Source organism: Mycosarcoma maydis, chromosome 20 (assembly GCF_000328475.2).
Source record: "Mycosarcoma maydis chromosome 20, whole genome shotgun sequence".
Classification (NCBI taxonomy): Eukaryota; Fungi; Basidiomycota; class Ustilaginomycetes; order Ustilaginales; genus Mycosarcoma; species Mycosarcoma maydis.
This window is the reverse complement of record NC_026497.1, coordinates 136846-158733: the sequence shown is the minus strand read 5'-3', so window position 1 is coordinate 158733 and position 21888 is coordinate 136846. Positions and strand designations below refer to the sequence as shown.

General features: G+C 55.0%; 7 protein-coding genes across 7 annotated transcripts; 2 read left to right on the top strand and 5 right to left on the bottom strand.

Annotated features, from left to right (window-relative positions):
- Positions 1-61: 61 nt before the first annotated feature.
- UMAG_05847 (putative tyrosyl-tRNA synthetase) lies at positions 62-1495 on the top strand (the record flags this gene model as incomplete). Its single annotated transcript, XM_011393908.1, has 1 exon — positions 62-1495. The coding sequence occupies one exon, from the start codon at positions 62-64 to the stop codon at positions 1493-1495; it is 1434 nt and encodes a 477-aa protein (XP_011392210.1).
- Positions 1496-1676: 181 nt separating this feature from the next.
- UMAG_05846 (putative DNA mismatch repair protein) lies at positions 1677-5060 on the bottom strand (the record flags this gene model as incomplete). The annotated part of the gene is made up of 1 exon (XM_011393907.1): positions 1677-5060. One exon carries the CDS (start codon positions 5058-5060, stop codon positions 1677-1679), a length of 3384 nt encoding a protein of 1127 aa, XP_011392209.1.
- A 582-nt stretch (positions 5061-5642) lies between these two features.
- UMAG_05845 (uncharacterized protein) lies at positions 5643-9890 on the bottom strand (the record flags this gene model as incomplete). The annotated part of the gene is made up of 1 exon (XM_011393906.1): positions 5643-9890. One exon carries the CDS (start codon positions 9888-9890, stop codon positions 5643-5645), a length of 4248 nt encoding a protein of 1415 aa, XP_011392208.1.
- A 1536-nt stretch (positions 9891-11426) lies between these two features.
- UMAG_05844 (NADHX dehydratase) lies at positions 11427-12479 on the bottom strand (the record flags this gene model as incomplete). The annotated part of the gene is made up of 1 exon (XM_011393905.1): positions 11427-12479. The coding sequence occupies one exon, from the start codon at positions 12477-12479 to the stop codon at positions 11427-11429; it is 1053 nt and encodes a 350-aa protein (XP_011392207.1).
- Positions 12480-13201: 722 nt separating this feature from the next.
- On the top strand, positions 13202-14225 carry UMAG_12317 (uncharacterized protein; the record flags this gene model as incomplete). Its single annotated transcript, XM_011394053.1, has 3 exons — positions 13202-13446; positions 13564-14020; positions 14109-14225. The coding sequence occupies 3 exons, from the start codon at positions 13202-13204 to the stop codon at positions 14223-14225; spliced, it is 819 nt and encodes a 272-aa protein (XP_011392355.1).
- Positions 14226-15011: 786 nt separating this feature from the next.
- Positions 15012-18464, bottom strand: UMAG_05842 (Myp1 protein; the record flags this gene model as incomplete). The annotated part of the gene is made up of 1 exon (XM_011393904.1): positions 15012-18464. One exon carries the CDS (start codon positions 18462-18464, stop codon positions 15012-15014), a length of 3453 nt encoding a protein of 1150 aa, XP_011392206.1.
- A 1007-nt stretch (positions 18465-19471) lies between these two features.
- UMAG_05841 (uncharacterized protein) lies at positions 19472-20986 on the bottom strand (the record flags this gene model as incomplete). Its single annotated transcript, XM_011393903.1, has 1 exon — positions 19472-20986. The coding sequence occupies one exon, from the start codon at positions 20984-20986 to the stop codon at positions 19472-19474; it is 1515 nt and encodes a 504-aa protein (XP_011392205.1).
- Positions 20987-21888: the final 902 nt, after the last annotated feature.

The following is a 21888-nucleotide window of genomic DNA, read 5'->3' as shown; positions in this document are numbered from 1 at the left end:
CTGTCTCGCTTCCATTTGCGATTCACGTTTGTCGTCAGCTGTCACCCGTCTCGTATTCAGCATGTCATCCCAAGCTACGCTCTCGGCTCACGAACGATTCTCGCTCATCACGCGTGATCTGGACGAAGTTCTTGGCGCGGACATCATCAAATCCATCCTTGAAAAAGATGAACGACCGCTCTCCGCCTACTGGGGTACAGCGCCGACCGGTCGTCCTCACGTAGGCTACCTCGTACCGCTCACCAAAATTGCCGACTTTCTGCGGGCCGGTGTCCAAGTCAAGATCTTGCTCGCCGACATCCATGCGTTCTTGGACAACCTCAAAGCGCCTATCGAACTGGTGCGTCATCGAGTGAATTACTATCGACACGTTCTCACCGCTGTGTTCAAAGCGATCGGTGTTCCTACCGACCGACTGGTATTTGTGGTCGGAAGCAGCTACCAGCTGACCGAGGCGTACAACATGGACAACTACCGACTGTGTGCGTCCGTGACCGAGCACGATGCCAAGAAGGCGGGTGCCGAAGTGGTAAAGCAGGTAGCTAGTCCTTTGCTCTCCGGTCTGCTCTACCCGGGTCTACAAGCGTTGGACGAACAGTACCTCGACGTAGACATGCAGTTTGGCGGTGTCGATCAGCGAAAGATCTTCACGTTCGCCGAACAGTACTTGCCCAAACTGGGGTACAAGAAGCGGGCACATCTCATGAACGCCATGGTCCCGGGATTGAAGGGCAGCAAAATGAGCAGTTCCGACAACTCGTCCAAGATCGACTTTCTCGACACACCCAAGCAAGTCTCCAAGAAGATTGCCGATGCAGTGTGCGCGCCGGGAGAGGTGGACGGTAATGGAGTCTTGGGATTCGTCCGCGCCGTGCTCTTCCCGATCGCTAGATTGAGGCTCGAGTCCGAATCCATGGGTACACCCGTCGACGAATCGCAAGGTGCCTCGAAAAGCTTTGTGCCACCCGATGCTCCACAAGGAACCATGTTCAGCATCGTCCGACCGGACAAGTACGGCGGTTCACTCCACTACACCGAGTACGCAAACTTGGAAGCCGACTATGCCAGCGGCACCGTCCACCCGGCCGACCTGAAGAAGGCGGTCGCCGACGCGATCACTACGCTGCTCGAACCAGTACAGAAGCTCTTTGACACGGACGCCGAATTCAAACAGGCCAAAGAGGACGCTTATCCCGAAGACACACCGGTGGCCAAGAAGAAGAAGGACAAGAAAATCAACCCGAGATTCGCGCATCTCTACACCAAGGAGGAGGGCGGAACCGCAGAGACCAAGGAGGAGGCCTTGGCCAATCAGAAACACGAAGAAGAGATCAAGGCCGCTGCCAAGGCCAGCAAGCACCACCAGAAACAGGACCAAGTCGTGTTGCCAGCGCACAAGCCCGACGCTAATGCGCCACCCACGGATAACGAAAACGACTCGTTTGTCCACGCTACCCGTGCTGGGCTGGACAATGTCGATCTGAACAAGCAATAAGCATCGCCTCACTCTTCTGTCGTACATCACCTATCGTTCACTAGATTGCAGGTCACACGAGCTTTGTATGTCAACCAACCAACCAACCAACCAACCCCAAAAAAGTGTCCCGACAGACATGCTTTGTATTCACGATTCCCCGTGCTTTGTTCTCGAGCGTGCGTTGCTCTGCTCCACTTTGCTAAGCGCCGCGCGTCCTCGCTTTCAACTTGGCCAACGTCGTGCTGGCCAACTCCAACGTGTGCTCTGGCAGGTTGGCCAATCTTGCGACCTGCAGACCATAGCTGTTGGTGTTGACGCCCTTCTTCAATTCATGTTGATACACCAAGGAGCCGTGTGTGGTATGGTGGACATCGGTGGACCAAAACTCGACTCGCGGCCAAGCTTGGTCTTTGACCAGATCGCAGATTTCGTAAAAATGCGTTGCGAACAGCGTCCTGCATCTTCGTTGCCAGAGGCACTCGAGTGTTGCGAAGCCGACAGCGATCCCAGTGAGGTTGCTTGTGCCACGCCCGATTTCGTCGGCAATGACGAGTGAACGGTGTGTGGCACGATTCAGGATTTCGCCAACCTCACACATTTCCACCATGAATGTGGAGCGGTCGCGGAAAACGTCGTCTTGAGCACCTATGCGCGTGAAGATGCGATCTACCAGTCCGAGACGTGAGGGATGCGAACAGGGGACGAAGCAGCCGCATTGCGCTAGGATAGTAAGCAGAGCGATCGATCGAAGAAAAGTCGACTTGCCGCCCATATTGGGACCGGTGATGATGTGAACACCTCCATCCGAGAGGTTGAGTGAATTCGGCGTAAACAGTCGACCGCGTTCGAGCAAGCCCATTTCCACAGACAGATGTCGCGCACCAGCAACGTCGATATCGGTTGAATCATCGACGATTGGTCGCACCAGATGATACTCTTCCGACGCTTGCGAGAAGGACGATAGCACATCGATCTGGTCGAGCAACCTGGCGTTGGTGCGCAACTGCGCAGCTTGTTCCAGCACGTGTTGACGCAGTGCCTCAAGCTCGATCGACTCGAGCGCTTGCATTTCCTTGCACAGCCGATCCAGCCGCGATCCAAGAGCGGTCCATGTAGCGCAGTAGTACGTGTGCGTCGAACGATTCTTGCCAGCAATGTGTACGCTCAAATCCTCCATCGACGACGTGCACGTCGACGGCAGCGCCACGTTAGGAGTCGACGCCAAAGCTTTACCACGCGAGTGCACGACGTACCCCTGACCGAGCACGTAGCGAAGCGTAACATTGTCGGATGCGTAGGCTTGTTGAAAGTCGAGTTCGAGCCTGCGCGCGGTGCGCCGCAGCGCGCGATGCGAGCGTGTGAGACTGGCGAGCGCTTTAGACGAGGCGGGTCGTATCAGGTGTTCGAAATCATCGCCCCAGAGCGAACAAGAGTCGTCAGGATCCACATGGTCGGCTGCGACGCTACTGTTTCCACCGCGCTTGGCCGCACTGACGCCTTTGGATGCAGCCGCAGCGCGAGTGGGAGTGCCGCTACCGAGGTTTCGAATCTGAGCACGCGAACCGTCTGAAGCAGACGACGCTGCGGCAATGTCTTGGACTTCCGCCGCGAGCGTCTCCTGCCTCTCCAACCTCAATGCGATCACTCTTTCATCAATTGCGTCGCCCAACCTGCTCGCCAAGTCGGTCAGATCGTGAAACTTGGACACCAGATTCTCCAGCGTCTGCCTCTCCTTTTCTTCACAAGCCATAAACTCCACCTCAGACTGCATCAACCTCTTTAGCCTATCCATCGCTCCGATTGCATCTCTCACCTCTAACAGATCCTGCTCATCATTTCTCCTGGTCATCAGTTTCTGCAGCACCCTACTCACGTCACCTGCTCCGCTCCTCAAAATCGACCTTGCATCTTCGCGCAGAGCTTTGCGACGCAGGAAGAGCTCGACGACATCGAAGCGCGCGTTGATTGTGCTGATCGAGGTGGAGGGATTGCAAAGCCATTGCTGGAGGAGACGCGTGCCGCCGCGTGTCACGGTTCGACGGAGGACCGAGAAGAGCGATCCGCGCGTAGAGCCTTGGCGCCCCGTGGAGCGGATTTCGAGTGCGCAGAGCGTGTGCGCGTCGATCTGCATGATCGAGTCGAGTGGCTGGTGGAGCGGACGCGAGAGCGAGAGCGACGTGAGCGTCGAGGCGGTTTCGTGGTCTAGCAGGCGCGTGCGTAGGTATGAGAGAAGCGCGTGCACCGTGGCTGTCTCAACCGCGTCGAGCGAGCTTGTCGGTGGCGCAAAAGTGTCTTGTGCAGCTGATTCTTGATGCGTTTCAACAGGCTTGGTTGCAGGAGGAGAGGGAGGAGGTGGATGAAAGTGGGAAATGTAGATACTCGAATCGGTGACTAGCTCCCTTATATCGAGCTTGATGCGCTTCTCTTGTACTCGCTCTGCAATCACCTGCTGGACAACACCTTCTTGCGCCTCACTAGCATCGATCGTGCCAGCATCGATGACGATCTCCTTCGGTCCAATCCTCGCGATCTCGTCCCTCAATGTCTTAAAGTCCTCGCACACCGCTGTATTGAAGTCTGCCGTGCCCACATCCAGCCATGCGAGACCATACCTCACCTTGTCCTGCTCGTGCATGACGCTGACGGCAACGATGAAATTGTTGACAAACGGATCCAGGAACTTTTCGTCAATCAGCGTGCCAGGACTGACGACCCTATTCACTCGCCTTGTGATCTCGGTGGCGTTTCCGACTTTGTCGTCTTTCGGTCGGAACTCTTCCGAGATGGCAACGAGCAGCCGTTTATCGAGGACGAGGATCTTGAGGTACTTTTCCAATTGGAAGACAGGGAAGCCTGCCATGGGTACGTCTTGGCCGCCCCATCGACGGTTGGCGAGCTTGATGCCAAGCATCGATGCGAGTTGCGGTGCTTGCGAGAAGTAGGATTCGTAGAAGCCGCCAACACGCGTCAGCAGGATGGTCGATGGGAAACGCGCCATATCGTCGAGCACGCTTTGCGCTAGTGGTGGCCATCGGATGCTCTCAGTCTCTTGCGCCGATGCTTCTGCGCATGTGGCTGCATCAGTGTACGGCTTGGTGCGTGACTTGCTCCGGCTGCGCTTCCGTACTGCAGGTGTCAAAGCTGCCAGAGCCGGTAGTGGTTGACCGTCTTCGCCCAGAACCGAAGACGCGAGTGAATCGTATGCTACAGTTGTGCGTCGTTTGGTTCGTGTTGAAGGGGATGTGTTCAGAGCTGCTTCTTGGCGATCTGCACACGATTGAGAGGCATACCTCACGTTTGGTCTTGTCAAGCTGCTCGTGCGCGTGTTGGATGGTCGACACTGGGCATGGCGGATGGCGGCGCTCAAGTAGCGCGTCTTGTCAGCTGGTAGAGCCAGATTGCTCGTAGCAAGCGCTGTGCATCGTATCCACGCTTCCATACGAGTGCAAGAGCTCGCATGCACAAATTGAGACGGTAACGGCGTCGAGTCTCGAGAGTACGATGTGCTTCGCCGCCAAGCGTGGCTATTGGGAGTGGCAAACGTGGCCGTCGCACCGTGCGCGCTAAGCCGCATCTTGCTCATGCTCGCGCGCTTCGGATCGTCACCCACGAATGAACCACGAATCGCCAATGTCACCGATCGCACCGAGTAACGATCGTTCTGCCGCGCTCGCACGTCGACGTGGACGTGGATGCAGCTCTGCAAGAAATTTCCACCCTCACACTCACGACTTCCGTATGTCTCTCGTGGATTTGAAGAAACCTTGATAACCAAACCGACCCGAATTCTCAAGAGACAGACAGAGCCATCCAGCTCTGGCGATGCGAGCAAAAAAAGAACAACACTTTGTCGAGCCAGATAGACACAGTCGTGAGTGCCGTGCCTTGGACCCTGACACCTTACGCGTCTTGAGCATCAAGTACACGCTCCTACCTCAATCACGAATCACCCTGCCACAACCAACCTTTCACGTTTGTCTCGTTCACATGGTGTGCGCACCAGCCTGTCTTTCGTCGCAAGCGATCCTGCACACGCCCCGCTGCCTCGACATCTCCGAACCTCTTCCAAGCACAAGGTCGTATTCTACACACTACTGAAATGATAATATCCAAGCATGTTGATCTGATCGGGCGCAAGTATATGACGACAATCGTGAATCGTGAATCAGGCCACGTTCTTGATCCGGTATTCGAGCCGAATGTCACCGCCTGACCTCCAATAGAAGCGCTGGCACTGTGCAAGTGTCACCTCTACAGGCAAGACCACGTCATTGCACAAGATCTCAATCATCTCATGCGCATCAAGCATCGGCTCCACCATTGCTTGGCCGTCTGCATTCTGCGCGTGTTGCCAAGTTGGTGGTACGTCGGCTCTGGTCATGCTCAAAGCTGCCGCGATACCCGCTGAGGTGTGCTGTGCTGGTGCAACAGAACCTGGCAAAGCTGAGCCTGGTGTACGTTTGGTGCCAGCTGCGCTGGCATCGACCGACGAACGTCGGCTAGCATTGATGCTTGCTGTCCTCGAACGCGGCGCGGAAAGCTCGAGCTTCTCTACGACATAGTAGCATGCTTTTCGGATGCGCAAGCATCGCGTCGCTGTCAACCTTGCGTTGCCCGTCGGTAGCTCGGGCATAGGCTGGACTGTGCTCAGATCGTAACCTCCGAATCCATCCGAGTGCACATCAGCAGGCCTCCAGGGGGAGAGAGTGAAGCTGAGTTTTACCGGGTCTCGCGCATTGACGTGGTTGTGGAGCAGATAGTCGAGCAGCCACATGGGCGCCGCCTGCTCGAGCACCTCGGTGTCGTCGCCTGTACAGCTGACCAGACCACGGTAGACGACTTCCCAAGAGCCTGCATCGGCCGATGATTCGGAAATGATCACAGCAGTGTCCTGAGGCAGTGGCAGCCTCGGCATCTCCTTCAATGAAGCGGGCGCAAGTGGCTTGTCAAACAGCTCTTTCAGCATCTGGCTTTGCGTTAAAGCCTTGCGTGGACCATCATTGCCGTCAGCAGATCCCGCAGCGGCGGATGCATCGCGAGTTTTCTTGGCAGCCTCGTCGAGTGCGTCTGCCTGTGCATCCGCTTTGTCTGTCTTGTTCTTGCCAAAGCGGAATTTGTTCATAAATCCGCTTCCACCTCCATTGCCGTTGGCCGTGCCCACACCTGGGGTCACGACACTGCCATTGATCTCGTCGACCGAAGAGCCTTCTCGCACCCTTGCTCCGGGTGGTTGAGGCACTTTGCTTGCACCCTGAGCAGCGGTTGATCCCTTTGCCGAAAAGTAGTCGCTAGCAGATTGACCCGAATCGCCCGCCAATGTAGTCGAAGTCGGTAGAGCTGTGCGGTCGCCGCTGTCGCCAGCCGCGCCCTTCTGAGCTGACCCCAGGTAGAGCGGATTAGAAGCGGACGAGGTCAGTGCTGGCGTCTTTGCTGGAGTGGCCAGACCCATCGTCATGCCAGGTATGAACGACCTGTTCCTCTGCGCACGCACGATCCTGTCCCACGCTGGCGTTTCTGGCGGGCGAGTAGTACCCGCCTGGTCTACTGTGGCAGGACGCAGCTCGCACTCTGCATCCACAAAGCCAGCAAAGAGAGTTCGGAGCAGCCAGCGAGCGACCTGGCCACGCTGGTCCTCTTTGAAGTTGGCAGTGTCGAGGCAATCGACAAATTCGTCAATGTAGAACTCAGCCTCAAAGCAGCGCGCTTCCTCGATGTGGACGGTGAGAGCGCCGCTCCTGGTTTCTGCAGAGCACCAGAGCGGCGTGACGCCCTGTCCCTCGATGCGCTCCTTGACCACCTCGAGTGTGTCACCTGGCGTCTGCTCGGGGCGCCATTTGCGCATGAAAGTGTAGGGGATGAGATTGGACTCGAGCGCAGCTTTTTCCACCTCTTCACGATCAAAGTCGCCGATGCAAACGCCCTTGACAATGTCCCAAAGCATGACCGAGCCTGTACTGTCGATGGTGATCACATGACGGCGATCGTTGAGCATCGACGAGCGGACCAGACCGTGCGAGCCCAAAATCACTGCGTCGGGCTTTTGACGCAACGGCGTTGCTTCCTGTGCCAGCTCACGGTCCTCGAATGCGATTCGAGCTTGGTATGCACTGTGATCCTCGTCATGAGCATCTTCACTGACGGTCACGTCTGCGCCGCTCTGGCGCCTGCCGTTTAGACGCATCTCTGCCAGCTGCTTCACGGGGATCGACGCATCGGGATCCAAGCCGCTTTCCCATGAGCTACCAAGACCGTCAGGCTCGTACATCTCATCTGTGGGCGCAAATCGGAGGCTGGCAGAGCGTGTACTGGCCGGACGTTGAGGTGTATCCATCGCGTGAACGTGGGCCAGATGCATATTGATGGGCGACACGACAGGCGAGCGAGTAGCTGTGGTATGGTTCAGGACGCTGCTTTGGTCCATTGAGATACGACTGGCAATGGAACGAAGCGGAGCTGTGCTGAACATGGACTCGTCGGCATGGCCGCGTGGATCTCGAACGCTGACACTTCCCAGCCCGATCTTGTCGCCATAGGGATCGCTGACTGGAGCCAGACTGACCAGGCTATCGAACGGAATGCCATGAAGCGTAGCTGCAAGAGGAACGTTGGTTGGGGGAAGGTCGAGACCGTTCTGAAGAGCCGAGAGAGCGGCGGCGGCGGAGGGAGATGACGCAGCAGCACTATTGCCAGCATCATGTACAGACAAATCGCGACGGAGCAGTTCCGCTGATGGCTCAGCAAAGGTGACAGAGGGCGATTGCAGGAGATGGGCCAACTCGGGCGAACGACTGGTGTCCATGCTATGTCGATGCAGGCTGTGGCTTCCAAACGAGGCGCGGTGGGAGAGCTCGCGCGATCGCGAGCGTGCACCAGCAATCGGATAGATGGCTTCTCTCTCTGAGCGACGGGGCACGTCTCTCCAACGATGGACGCTGGTCTGACCTGTGGCCGTCCAAAAGTAGGTGTCATCGAGTGCTACGATCTTTTGAATGCCAGACTTGGCGTCGCGTCTGTGCGAGTCGGGAAGATGGTGCGGAACGTCATCGGTTTGGTCGCCACCTTGATCGTCCGAGGCGGCATCTCGTTCCTGACAGAGCACGACACACTCGCCCTCGGAAACTTCGGCGCAGCGCTCCCAGTCGACCTTGCACACGTAGCCCTGACGATCCCCCGAGTAGAAGACGTCGAGGGTAGGATGATCGGAGAAGAGCGACCAGACCGAATCGTCGTGATGGGTGAAGGTGTGTAAACACCGCTGTTCTGCCAGTGACCAGAGACGGACCGTGGAGTCGGCCGAACCGGACAAGAGGTAGCGCCCATCTTCGCTGACGAGAACGGCGCGAACGTTGTCAGTGTGGCCAACGAGCTCGGCACATTTTTTGCCGCTGCGTGGATCCCAGACCTTGACATGTTGCTCTGGCGAGCCGGCGGCGATGACCGAGCCGCTAGGGTTGACGCTAAGCGCATAGATGGATGACTTTACGGCCCTGTCATCGAGTTCAAGCATGGGAGCTGCTCTAGCTTCGCGTATGTCCCAGAGTTTGATGCACTTGTCAAAGCCACCACTGGCGACATAGCCGGATTCGGAAGCATGAGCGAGTGCCTTGACGTAGTCCTTGTGAGTGCCCAGCACGTGGGGACTGAGGCTGTGCTGCGGATCGTGCGGATTCCAGACCTTGACAGTACGATCGGAGGAAGCCGAGATGAGCGTCTGATTGCGGTTGCAGAGAAGAATGTCGTTGATCCAGTCGGTGTGAGACTGAACGCATTGACGGAAGCGTGTTGGTTTGGCGCGATGCGCACGTAATGGATCGGCTTGCCAGTATGCGAGTAGGTCGATGTCAGCACCAGCGGGCAGCGCAGAGGTATCTGCGAGCAGACTGATCGATTCGCTGTGGTGGTGGAGGTTGGATGAGGAAGATGTGCCAGCATGATTATCGAGGGAGAGTACATTTTTCTTACGCATAGGCAGGCCCAGCTCCCATGCACCGACGAGGCCATCGCGGCCACCAGTGTAAAGGATGCCCTGAGGAATGGCGTCACGACCATGTTCGATCGAACGACGAGACTCGGCGGCGTCGTCAAGATCGTCTTCCTGAGGGCTAGCTGAGCTTGCTATACAGGTGGTGGTGTCTATAGCGAGAGAAGAGACGGCAAGTGAGTGCTGGGGATGGGAAGCGAGTGTAGGATTCAACAGGTTCGACCTATCCGATGTGGAAGCGGCCGAGAAGGACGAGGATGGAGCATGGCTGTCAGTGTAAGAGCGATGCGTTTTAGGCGGGATGAGGAGAGGACCTGTAGTGAAGCGGCGATCGGCACCCAGCGGTGGCAGACCGAATGTGGTCGGAGGGAAGCGGCAAGGCGGCAGGACGTAAGAGATCCTCTTTGTGATGGGTTTGGCGTCGACCTCCATGGCTGCCATCTGTGTCGGCGTCAGAGTCGAGCAGCCTTATGTAGCGACAGGTTTGATACAGCTCGGACGTGAGACGATAGCATAGAATGCAGACATGAGCCGAACAGAGGCAGACAGAGAGGATGCTGCCAAAGCAGGATCTGAATTGATTCGATAAGCGTTCTATGGAAGCATATTGAGACCGGTGAAGCTGCTGCTGATGATGATGATGATGATGATGATGATGATGATGATGATGATGATGATGTTGTTGTTGTTGTTGTTGTTGTTGTTGTTGTTGTTGTTGTTGTTGTTGTTGTTGTTGTTGTTGTTGTTGTTGTCGTCGTCGTTGTCGTTGTGTGAACGGAATGACTGAGCAGCTTACCAGAAGCCGAGTCGGAATGGAGGAACTTTGGAATGGCTAATCGCGGCTGTTAGGATTGGGATGGGTTGACGATGTGAGCTCTACCTTCTCACGCGTTGGTAGTGATTCGTGATTACGTGGTGCGCCGCTCGACGTCGGGTTTAGCATGGGCCTGAAGCGGCTGGGGAGCGGCTGAGGCAGAGAAGGTACAGTTCAAAGTAATTGTCAAGATGGACTTGAATTGGCCTGCCAATAGGTGATGAAGCGCAACAACAAATCACGAATGTCATCGGCGACGGCTCATCCGACGTGCGACGTGCGAGCCTGTGACTAGAGACGAGAGACGAGAGAGTCACAGTCGTGAGTCGTGAGTCTGTCAGTATTTCATCCAGGGCACTTGAGCAGTAGCGCCTGCCGAGACGGCTATCGCGGTGTCGGTCAGAACAGCGCAAATGACCTTCACGACGGAAAGAATTACATCTAATTTCCACGTCCAAATTGGAAATTTTGGGCTTATCAATTCACAGGATCAACTTGATTGGAGTAACAGGGCACAAATCACGAATCAAACAATCAAACAAAAGGCGGGGTCGCTTCGCTTACTGTGCTAGCTCGGCCCGCCATTCGTGATTCACGATTCGTGGTTGGTGATTCAGGAACACTTCGGACCGTACACGGCAGAATCTCGGAAAGATGATTAGATTCGCGATTAGAGAGCAGAGAGAATCATCACGAATTTTGCACAAATCGTGAATCGTGAATCGTGAATCAAGCAGCCCTGGACGTTCTTCCATGTTAACTTTGTGCTTCATTCGTGATTCGTGAGTCTCTGTCAATTCATGATTCACGATTCACGATTGGCACTCACATCTTGGGCTGCGAGCAGTCACGAGTTACGAGTGTTGCCCTCCTCATCCCACCGTGCAAGTCACCGCGTCAGTTGGCCCAAGACGGTGGCACTGAATGAACCATTTCCCCGTCTAAGCTCGTGGTAAGACTTTGCACTAGTTGCAGCGTCTCGTCCATTCTCGATCGACTTGCCCGTTCGTGGTCGGCGAAAAACTTGCATCAAGCGTGGAACACAAAGGGCTCTGACAGACGTTATCACTCAACCGTCAACGTGAACCGTGAACGACGATGCAGTGCGATGCAATCATGTAGCTTGAATTGCTGACCGCCGTCAAGCGGGCATCTCAAAGCAAAGCCTGTACATCTCCCCACAGCTCCTCATATGCGCGCCCTACTTCAGGCAGCAGATCATCCGCCAGCATTGCCCTCTTGGACTTTGCAAACGCCAGTCTGCTACATGTCCTCGCTGTCACACTTGCCGCATATCCTGCCAGCAACAGCAGTCGATCTTCTGCGATCAGATCACCGTCGGTCGTAGTAGACCTAGCAGGAAGAGTTGGATTCTCGTCCTGATAAATCTTTGCCCATCCAGCCAAAGTTCCGAGACAACCGGCCAAAACATCTCCTTGACCACCGCACCGCTTGAGTCCACCTTGCAAATCGACGTACAGCACCTCTTTGCCGTTGGTGATACGGTCCACTGGGCCCTTTTCCAGCACCGTTGGTCCTTCGAGTGCCTGCGCTAGCTTCTTGGCTGCCGAGTCCGGTTCTTGCTTGCAATCAATTCCGAGCGTATCGCACAATCGGCCAAATTCGGCCACGTTGGGTGTGAGAATCGCTTTTTTATATCCCTTGATAAGATCCGGTTCGTTTTGCAGTAGCCACAGTCCATCTGCGTCAACGACAAGGTACATGTCGTGCTTCCTTGCCAAACCGATACACAGCTTTGCACACTTTTGCATAAACTCGTCTCGACCTAGACCGGGTCCGATAACGACTGCATGGAAGCGTGCAAAAAGTTCATCCACCGACCTTTCCACTTGGGACCACTCTACGGAAGCATCCAGTAGGCGGTTGACAATGAGGTCCGGAGAGTATGTCTTGATGACGTTGCCTGCTTCAGGTGTGCAGATGGTGTACGACATGTCGCATCCGAAACGCATGGATGACATGGATGCAAAGAACGGCGCTCCAGTGTAGTCGCGCGAGCCCCCCACGATACCAATCCGTCCAGCCTGTCCTTTGTGCTTAGCGCTCGAAAGTGGTGGTATGATTCGCTTGACCGACTGCATGAGTGATTGCTGCGTCGAGCTGGTGGAGCGCACTTTCGACGCAAGTGACGACACGTTCGCGCCCAAAGTCGTGGCTAGCTTACCTGGAGCTGCGGATGTTGACATCTTGAACGAGTAGCTGCGCCAATCGATCGCGTTCAGGTCAAGTCAACGGTAAGTCAGATGCAGCGTGATAGAGATGGTACAGAAAAGTCGACCGCGCGAGAGGAGCGGAGCATAGTAACACCTGGCTCTCGCGATCAAAAGTCGCAACGTCAGTTGCTGCCCGCCGTTCACAAGCCTGAGTCGTCGTCGTTTGCCAACATCGAGTCGTGAGTGAGCGTAATCGTGAATGCCCAACTCACGACTCTCACTCAGCAACCTTAGCACGCGACACAAAACGCTCGTCACTTCGAAAAATAAAAAAACAAACAAAATGTGGAGGCCTGTGCGCCAGGAAAGGAAGAAATCAAATGAAATCTAAAATTGCGAACTCGTGTTAACTACACGATGAATCGCGGTGGAACACGAACCTCACATGTCAATCACGAATCATATTCACGTTTATCAGGGGGTATCACAAGTTTCTGGTAAGTTATTTAGAAACTCGGGTTTGTTGTTGGTCAGGTTAGCCAGTTGTCTGATGCCGCTCAATCACGAATAATAGATGAACCCTTTGTGCGCACGATCCCTCGATTTGCGCTTCCTAAACACCTTGCAACCGTCTTTAGATCCGACATCCTCCTTCCTTCATCGGACGCTTTGAATCTTAACTTTCTTCGTCATCAAGCAACCACCGCCGTTCCGGTCAGCTACGCAGGTCTCACCGGCCCATTTCTGCAATAGCCATGGGCTTAGGTGGTCTCGACAACGAAGCACTCAGCAATGCGCCGGCAAGCAATACTCAGCCATCCAGCAACCTGACTCCTCTCGACAACGGTGTTGCTGGCTTTCAGCAATCGCAGACAGATCCAATGTCGCAGCTGGATCCGTTGCCGCCAAACCAGCCATCTTGGCGCTATTCGACCCAGCTCTTGCCTTCCCCACAGCCCTCACAATCGTTGCAAGCCGCACACATGCAGCCAACAGCATAGTTTCAAAGGTCCGCTCTGTCTCCGCAGCCGCCCAAATCTTGTCAGAATTCACCTTCGACCAGTACTCCTTCGACTCGCTGTTCTCAACCAACAAACACCAACTCCGTATCTGCCAGCGCCAAAAAGAACTTCATCTGGTCGACCGAAAACACTGTGCGCCTGGTCTCAATTCTTTTCAACAACCAGACGCGTTCCACGATCTCACTCTCAGGCTTCGGCAAACAGAAGCTTTCGATAAACGAGTTCTTTCGACCGACGAGGTTAGGGAGATTGCGGCTGCTGCGTTCTGTAGGCTTGCACGATCAGGAAACGCAGCGCAGTGTTGGGAGCCTCATTCGATGGACCCAGAAGACGGTCGCTGGACTGCTGGAATTGAACCGTGAGGTCATGAAGTTTGCAAGTAAGGGCGAAAGGAACGCAGCAGCCGCTTGGGTTGGCAGAGAACTGGGGACCCCGAATGCGGCAGGCGCTGGCTACTTGTTGACGGTACTCACGTCAAGCTTGCTGTTGCACCACGGCTGTTGTCCCAGGCGCATCGCAACTCCGAAGCGAAAAGCGAACTACAGCATCAACGTAGCCCTTGTGATTTTTCCACACTCGCTGCGCATCGTTGAGTCGGTCGTCGGGACAACCAGGCAGCGTGCAGGACTCAAAAGTATAGACTTCGGCTAGCAACATGCGCAAGAAGCCCCGACTCTATCTTGACGAAGCCGAGCTCATCTGCGTTGACGCCGGTCACGGACACTCGACTTTCACTCTTCCGGGCAGAGAAGAGTAGAGATCGCAAGCACTTCGACCACCATCTTTCACATGTTCGAGTACGTGTTGAACATGCCCTTGCACACCTCAAGAACCGATTCACGTGTCTCGCGCGCTATCGAGGCAAGATCTACCGTGTGGACGATCAAATCACGGCTGCTGAAATGATTCAAGCATGCATCATCGTCATACATGTGCAAGAAGATATGACGGTGACGCAGCTCTTTGGGAGCTATTGACACCGTCATTTCCGGAAGACGAGGTGCACGAGATTGTCGAATCGCTGCATCAGAGCAGACCAGACGTCGATCAGGTACCAAGAACTCGGCAGACTGCCCTCTTTGTCTCCTTTGCTTCCGTCTCAACTGGAATGATCAAGTCTTTTGTGTGCCAAATTACCTGTGCAATCAAATACTATACTTGAGCATCGTCAGCCAAAGCATCAGAAGATGCACGATGCATGGCGACTAGAATGAGTACATCTGTGAGGTTGAAATAAACAAGAAACAAACCCGTGTTTATGCAGGGGCGCTCAAAGTGGACTCAGAAACCTCGGTGCCTGATCCTCAGTCTACTCGAGTTTTTGAACGCCGGAACCTTGTGATACTCGCTTGTGGCTATGTTGCTCGTTGCTCGAGAACAGAAATACGTCTGAGAGAGGTCTTGATGACCATCACCGCTAGTAGCGTGTATCTAGGAAACCAAGCATCTCGTTGATTCATGCGTGCGTATATTTGACGTGTATGAGCCCGAGCTGATTCCTGTCCGACTTGACCATGCGATCGAGTGTGGCTATCGACACGCTCTACAAACCTCGTCCACCTCCCAGGCGCATTGCATCAAAGATCAAGATCCACATGCTGAGATACGAGAGTACAAGGATCGGCACGACGTTTCTGCGTACGGCTACTTCCCAGTGGAAGTTGCGCACGCTGCTTGTCCGTTCTCTCGTCCAAGCGCCGTCCCGGTAGACAAACCGTGTATGGCCATGTCTGTACATCGACGCCTGGAATGGGAACGGCGGCAGCACTGCTCGACGTACAAACATTCCTCTGTCGGCAGCCGCACGATCTATAAATCGCTGCGATGTGCCTGCACGTGTGGTTGGCGACGTGTTGGCCCCAAGTCTTCGCCGCAGACCTTGCTGACACCAACCGCCTGCCGAGCTTGACGCGGGTGTGCCGCTTCCGCCTAGCACCGTACCATCCGTCGTATAGCCGGGCCAATCCGACTCTCCCTCCATCTCAGTCTCAGTGCCTGCGCCCGACAACCCCGATCGACCGCCTCCGGCTCCTCCTGCACCCGCTCTGTTGTTCTTCTTACTTCGGCGCGAAGCAACAGCAAACGAAGGCCCACCAATCACCGCACGCCAAAACCTGGTGCCTTGACCTCCTCGGCGCTGCCTCCTCTGTCGTTCCCGCTCCGAGGCCAAGAAACTTGCTGCAACTACATCGCTTTCATCACCCGACCGTGCATCCCAATCCGAGTCGCCCACAAGCGACTGACCCGCTGCTGACCGCGCATATTGGTCCGTATACAACATCCGCTCAGATGCATTCCTTCTCGGCGGACTCTGGACATAGCGGCTATCAGACAAGTATCCGAGCACATTGTCTGCCTCCTCTTGCTCCTCCTCTTCATCCAACTCGTCGTCGAGCGGAGCATCGGCGATATTGCTCGTGACCCAACGTGAGACTAGATCACTCAGCGCGGTGGTGGTGCCGATAACTACCCATGCGCCCAACGGCTGATCTGCTCCAAAGACGTGCACCGTAACCCGCACCAGCGGCCAGCAGATCGCCTGCAACGCTAGCAGACGGATCAGCGACGGCAAAATCGAGTAGTACAGCAGCCAACGACGCAAAAGCAGCGTGGTGAAGGACAGCGCGTGGTAGGCAGTGCTCATGCTCCACAAGCATGCAACAGCAAAGTCGAGCGATCCTGCTTGTCGGCGGCCTAACCGGTGTGCTTCTTGAAGCCATCGCTGCGACTCGGATTGGTTGGCATTCCAAAAGTGACTCGTGCCGTCGACTGTGGTGATCATGTGACCAGGACTGAGCAAATGCCCGTGTCTCGTCGCCAAAATCCAAGCATTGCGTGACAGCCAGAAAGTGCCGATACAGCCCGGTACAGCCGCGAGCAGGCGCAATGAATGCAAGAGGAGCTTGAGCACCAGCGGGAAGCTTTCTTCATCTTCCTCTGCTGCAGTTGCGCCAGATTTTGTCTCGAAATTGCCTTTCGCAGCTTGTATTGCAGGGGGATTGGCAGTGGTAGCGAAATTGTTGCTTTCCAAGTGGTCGGCGGTAGCAGCCAGTGATGGTGGACCTTCAACTCGGTTGTCGTCAGAAGTTGGTCGGCCCGGCAGGCTGCCGATGTCGGCATGGACATTGTCATTTTGATCGTAGTGAATCGAGCAATGCTCGGAGAAACTCCCAGGGCCTGCCGTCGCGCGCGCTACATCCGAGTTTGACGCGACTGCCAAGCGTCTCGACGATACATTGACATACTCCGAAACCATACGAGAGCCTTCGTCGGCCGCTTGCGGAAGCTGTTGGTCAGTAGAAGGCCTTACGACCGAAGGGTTGATTGGCGTGCGAGGCCGGAAGAGATGTCGTGCACTGCCTGCAGATCCGGATCGCCGTCTTCTCGATGATGCAGTTTGAGCTTGGGCTGACGATCCTGGAAGAGATGATGACAAGACACCTGGCAATGCATCAGCGCGAGAGAAGTTATCGATCGAAGCTATGGTCTGTCGTCGATCGTCTCGCCTCTGCTTGGATCTGGTGGATGAGAAGGACAACATCGAGTTGAGCTCTTCATCTCCATCGCTGTCCGGGGCAAAGCGAGGACTTGCAGGCGTCGAAGAAAACGACGAGACGGGCGCGATGCTTGGCGTCATCTCGAGTCCTGCTGGGAACGGTGAAAGACTTGTCAGACCACGACGACCGTAGAAAGAGGCCGAAGGCGACGGGGGTCCACTACGGCTGCCGCGCGACGACGATCGAGCTCGGAGCGCAGGTCGCGTGAGGGCTGAAGCAGAGGGCGGATTCGATATGCACTGTCCAACAGCATTCAGTGGAATAGATATAGGCGGTGGTAATGGCGGGTCACTGGTGCCATGTAACGTCGATGAAGATGAAGCGTTAGAAGAAAGGTCCATCCCATCCGCGCGATGCCCAGGAGTGCTTGTATCGACAGCGGCGGCCCTCTCGAGTTCGGTCTCATGCACTGATGCGCGCGGTGCATACGGTGGAGGTGATTCAAACTCGTGGCCGATGTACGATGAATCGAGGTCAGGCAGGTGAGGCGTGCTTCGACTCGCAAAGAGGCGATGAAGTCCGAGCAAATGGGCCGTCTGCTGTATCTGGGCCGCACGTTGGGCCCATTCGGATTGACTCGCCGAGCGATTTGCATGTGACTGATGAGGCGAAAGACGATCAAAGACCATGTCGACGGGGGGAGAAGGATCAGGTCGACGGTCGCTCGAGCGCAGCTCGGGGTGGGAGCTTCCGCTTTGGGATCGCAGTTGAGCCAAAATCGCTGGGTCAAAGTAATCGGAAGGAATGCGCGAAAGACTGGAGTGTGGTGATGCAGGTGCAGAGCTGTCGAGAGTCCAATCTGTAGGCATGAGATGGTCCCACATGGCTGATGCTTGTGCGATCGGCGACATGGCCAACGCCAAAGAGGCAGAGGCAGATGCGAGGGGAGACGAAGGAGCTGTCATAGCTGATACTGCTCCAGACGCGCGACTATGCTCTTGGCGCGCAGTGCCATTCTGCAGGCCATCAAGATGTGGCGTAGATCGATTTCGGAGGCTGCTGGTGAGGGTTCTTTGGTCGTATGGTGCAGAAGAAGATGAGCAAACGTGTGTGGTGGGAACACGGCCTGATATCGGTAATGGACCAGGCCTACTGCCACTACGACTGTGTGCCGAGTGACTCTGTTGTGACCGGCGCGATTTCTTGTTGCTGTTTACGTGTCCATTCTGATTCACAGAGTTGGATGTGGCGCTGGAGCTGGACGATGCCGAGTTTGGGAACGACGTTGCTGAGGACGCTCGTAATCTTGTGCCTCGTGGATGAGAGCTTGTTGTGAAATCATCGGGTGAGGTAGAGGAGGCGTCGACGCTAGCTCGTTGAGGCAGGTTTGATGTTCCTGTGGCATCATAAGAGCCGAATGTGTGCTGACTATCGATCGCAGCCAAAAGCGGCGGGCTCAGCACGGAGTGTTGGCTAAACATGGCGCCGTCATGCGACATGGTCGAAGAGCGTGCCTGCGCGTCGATAGAAACGATCGGGTTGTCATGTGAACATGTCGGTGTCGTAGTGTCCCAAGGTAGCCCTGTTGCTGATGAAGTCGGACAAGTAGTTCAGCTCTTTTGCCGCTGACGCTTACGCCCTATTGCTGATTCAGGTATTGAATACCTAGGTATTGGACGTCTGGTGAGTTGTTAAAAGCCGAGTGAGTTGAGGAGCAGCGCGATCGAAAGGCGACCAATACGTATGAATCGGGATAAAGGCACCTCCGATAGCCACTGTGATGATGAAAAGGGTGTCAGAAAGTTTGGCGCAGCGAGGAGCAAGAGCAAGAGCCGAGACCTTTAAGAGCTTCGTTCGGCAGTACCGATGTGGATGATGTTATGATCGGAAAGGGTCCGATGCTTATCTTGCCGTTCAAAGTTACGGCACGGATTCACTTTGGAAACACACGGTCGTTGCGTCCCGAGTCCAAGACTGACATGAAGAGCACACGGCCAAATAAGCAGCTCGACAGGGTCCAACTGCGAGCACTCGCTTTGTCAGTCGTGAGTCAGCCAGAGCGAGTTTCGCTCTGATTCCAAGGAAATCAATCACGAATCGAGGAATCACGGATTTCTCAGCCTCGCAACGTCGCACCATTCACAATATTGTGATTCACGATTCGTGATTGTTTTGGATCCGGTGTTTCTATTCGTGCTTCACTCGTTACTCATGACTTCTGCCCCGTTTCAACTACTAATTGCCTAAAATCAGACAAGGTAGCGAGCATGTGATCACTACAGGGCTAGTCAACTTGGTCGTCAAAACGACTGAACTCATCCTCACGTTTCATCCGAAAAAAGGCACCGCTCAAATCGAAACAAGCAGCCCAGCATCGCAAACTTGAAGCGATGCTTTGATTGTGTGCGGTCTCGGTCGAGGACAGCAAAGTAGTGTAATGGTACTGTAGTGTAAAAGTGGGTGCAGTGTAGAGAGCATTGAGTCGGCAATCTATGCTGACGTTAACTTATTTGGCACTAGCGGCCGTGGCGATGGTAGAAGGAGGACGGCCAAAGTCTTCATGCATCTCGAGGAGCAGTTGGAGGGCTCGTCTAGCGTGAGTACGTGAAGGATCTTCGCCTGGAACACCATCACGCAGAATGTCGGCCACTTGCTGTTCCTCGAATGGATACGGCAGGAATTTTTGCAGGTATTCGTAAGCCACCAGCGTCGCACCGAATTGAGGCGAGGATCGCAGCACACGTGCCAACGAGCCTTTGAAGAAGGCCTTGGGACCCTCTTCAGCCATGATCTTTGTAGCGCAGTCGACGATACCCTTGTACGTCGCCTGGCCTTTTCTCGCCTCGACTTGCAGACGCGTCTTGATCACATCCGCTGGCGTCGTGAGGAAAGCCGCGGGCATGCCAGCGATGGCTGCAGATGCAAGCATCTCACCGAATCCGAGCTTCTTGCCGTCCTTACCCTCGTGGAAGGTATCCTTCTTCAAGTGGGCGTAAGCAGGGAAGTAGATGGCCGAGAAAGGGATGTCTCGCAACAGACATGCTGTTGCTCCCTTGTACAGGCCGACCAGACCCAGCTGTCGCACAATGTGCACGGCACCTCGAGCAACACGATCACCGCCTTCGGCCTTGGCGATCTCACCGGCCACTTGCAGACGAATCTTGACAATCTCGAGCGGGTTGGTGAACACGACCTGGCAACCACCGGCAGCACCACCGGCAAATAGCTCCCATGGCAGCGTAATGGCACCTGTGATGGGATCTTTTGCGTGGCCTCGCACCAGATCGTTGACAGTCAGCTTGATAGCCTTTTCTGGAGCTACACCGAGCAGCTGAGGACCAAGACCAGAGTAGAAGCCACGCAGGCCTTCGTTGCGGAATACCTTCTTGACGCAGTCTATCGAGTTCTTGTACATGAGCGGTTCACCGACCACAGAAGATCGCTGATTTTGCATACGCGTCTTGACCAGATCGATGGGATAGACAAGCGTAGCACCGGTAGAACCTGCAATACCACCAAGACCAAAACTGTAGGCCGACTTGCCAATCTCGGCCAAAGCACTTTTGACAGGCTTCTGCTTCTTTTCATCCTGGATTTCTTTGAGCCGTGCTGCTGCTAGCTCTTCTTTCTGCTCCTTATCCTTGGGTACGGGATGCGGTTCCAAGTCGTCTGAGATCATGAGATCGTGGCAGATGAGGTTCTCCTTGTCCGTTGCACCGCGCACCACCGACGTCTTGTACGAGAGCATACCAGGCGAAGAGGCAGCCACCTCTTGACGGAACTTTTCCATGTGCTCCTGGAACGTTGGATCGGCATCTTGACGCGAGTAGAGTTTTGCATTGACGACAAATCGTCCCTCCCCAGGCAAGTGGGGGATCCAGTAGACGCCGTATTGCCCATTGCCATGGCCATTCACGGGTTGTGCATTTGCTGGGATCGGTTTGCTCTTCTGCTCTGATGGCGGTGCCGACTCGCAGTGGATTGGCCTGGGCCAGAATGTGGAAGCGACGAAATGTGACATGGTGGACTTGAACGGTGTATGCGTGTCAAATTGGCTACAAAGACTTGCCTGAGTTTGTAATCTGATCTTGCTAGTAGCCCGTAGCACGACTGTGGCTGCTGGTCAACGTTTCAGGGGCTATGTGCAACGATTGAAGCGTCCTCTGTTGCGTCTGTGGCCGAGTCAGAAGGTTTTCTACCAACTCGTCGTCCGATCACGAGGGCCTTGGAGATGTCAAACGACCGCTATTTGGACTCAATGCCGTGGAGTTTTCTTGACGGGATTCGCGATGTGTAGAGAAGAGACAGGGGCTTGAACCAGTCTAGCAGTAGCAGAGACAGGATAGAATGAGTGGTGAAAGGATGTGTGAGAGGGTCGGAACGGATAGAGGAAACGATGCCGGATGCGAGGAGAAAAATGGCCAAGTCGAACAGGTATGGTGTGGAATTGCAGGAAGATCTGGACGCGAACCAAGAGGAAGCGAGATCGAGAAACAGCGACGATGCGCTAGCGTGAATCACGAATCGCACGCCAAGCGGCAGACAAGAGTCGTGAGTGCGGGAGCAAGTAGCGTGGGGGGCAGACAGGGTCATGCGTGAGGGGTTCGGGTTATGACTCAATCTACACGGCCAAATTTTCAGCTTGTAACACACACGACGGACGTATCACGTATCGTGTGTGCTTTGTGTCCTCGTCTTGAATTTCTTGATTCTGACAAGAAGCTGAAAGCGAACAAGGTATTTAAATGAGACACACGCACTAAGTTAACGACGCCGATCCATTCGTGAATCTCCTAGTCGTGAGTATCGCACCATTCATGATTCACAATTACACTTTTCTTGGTTTCAAAAGAATTCACAAACACAACGATCAGATGCAGCCAAGCGCTAGGCAACTCTCTTTTGCGAGCAAGGTCAGAGAGT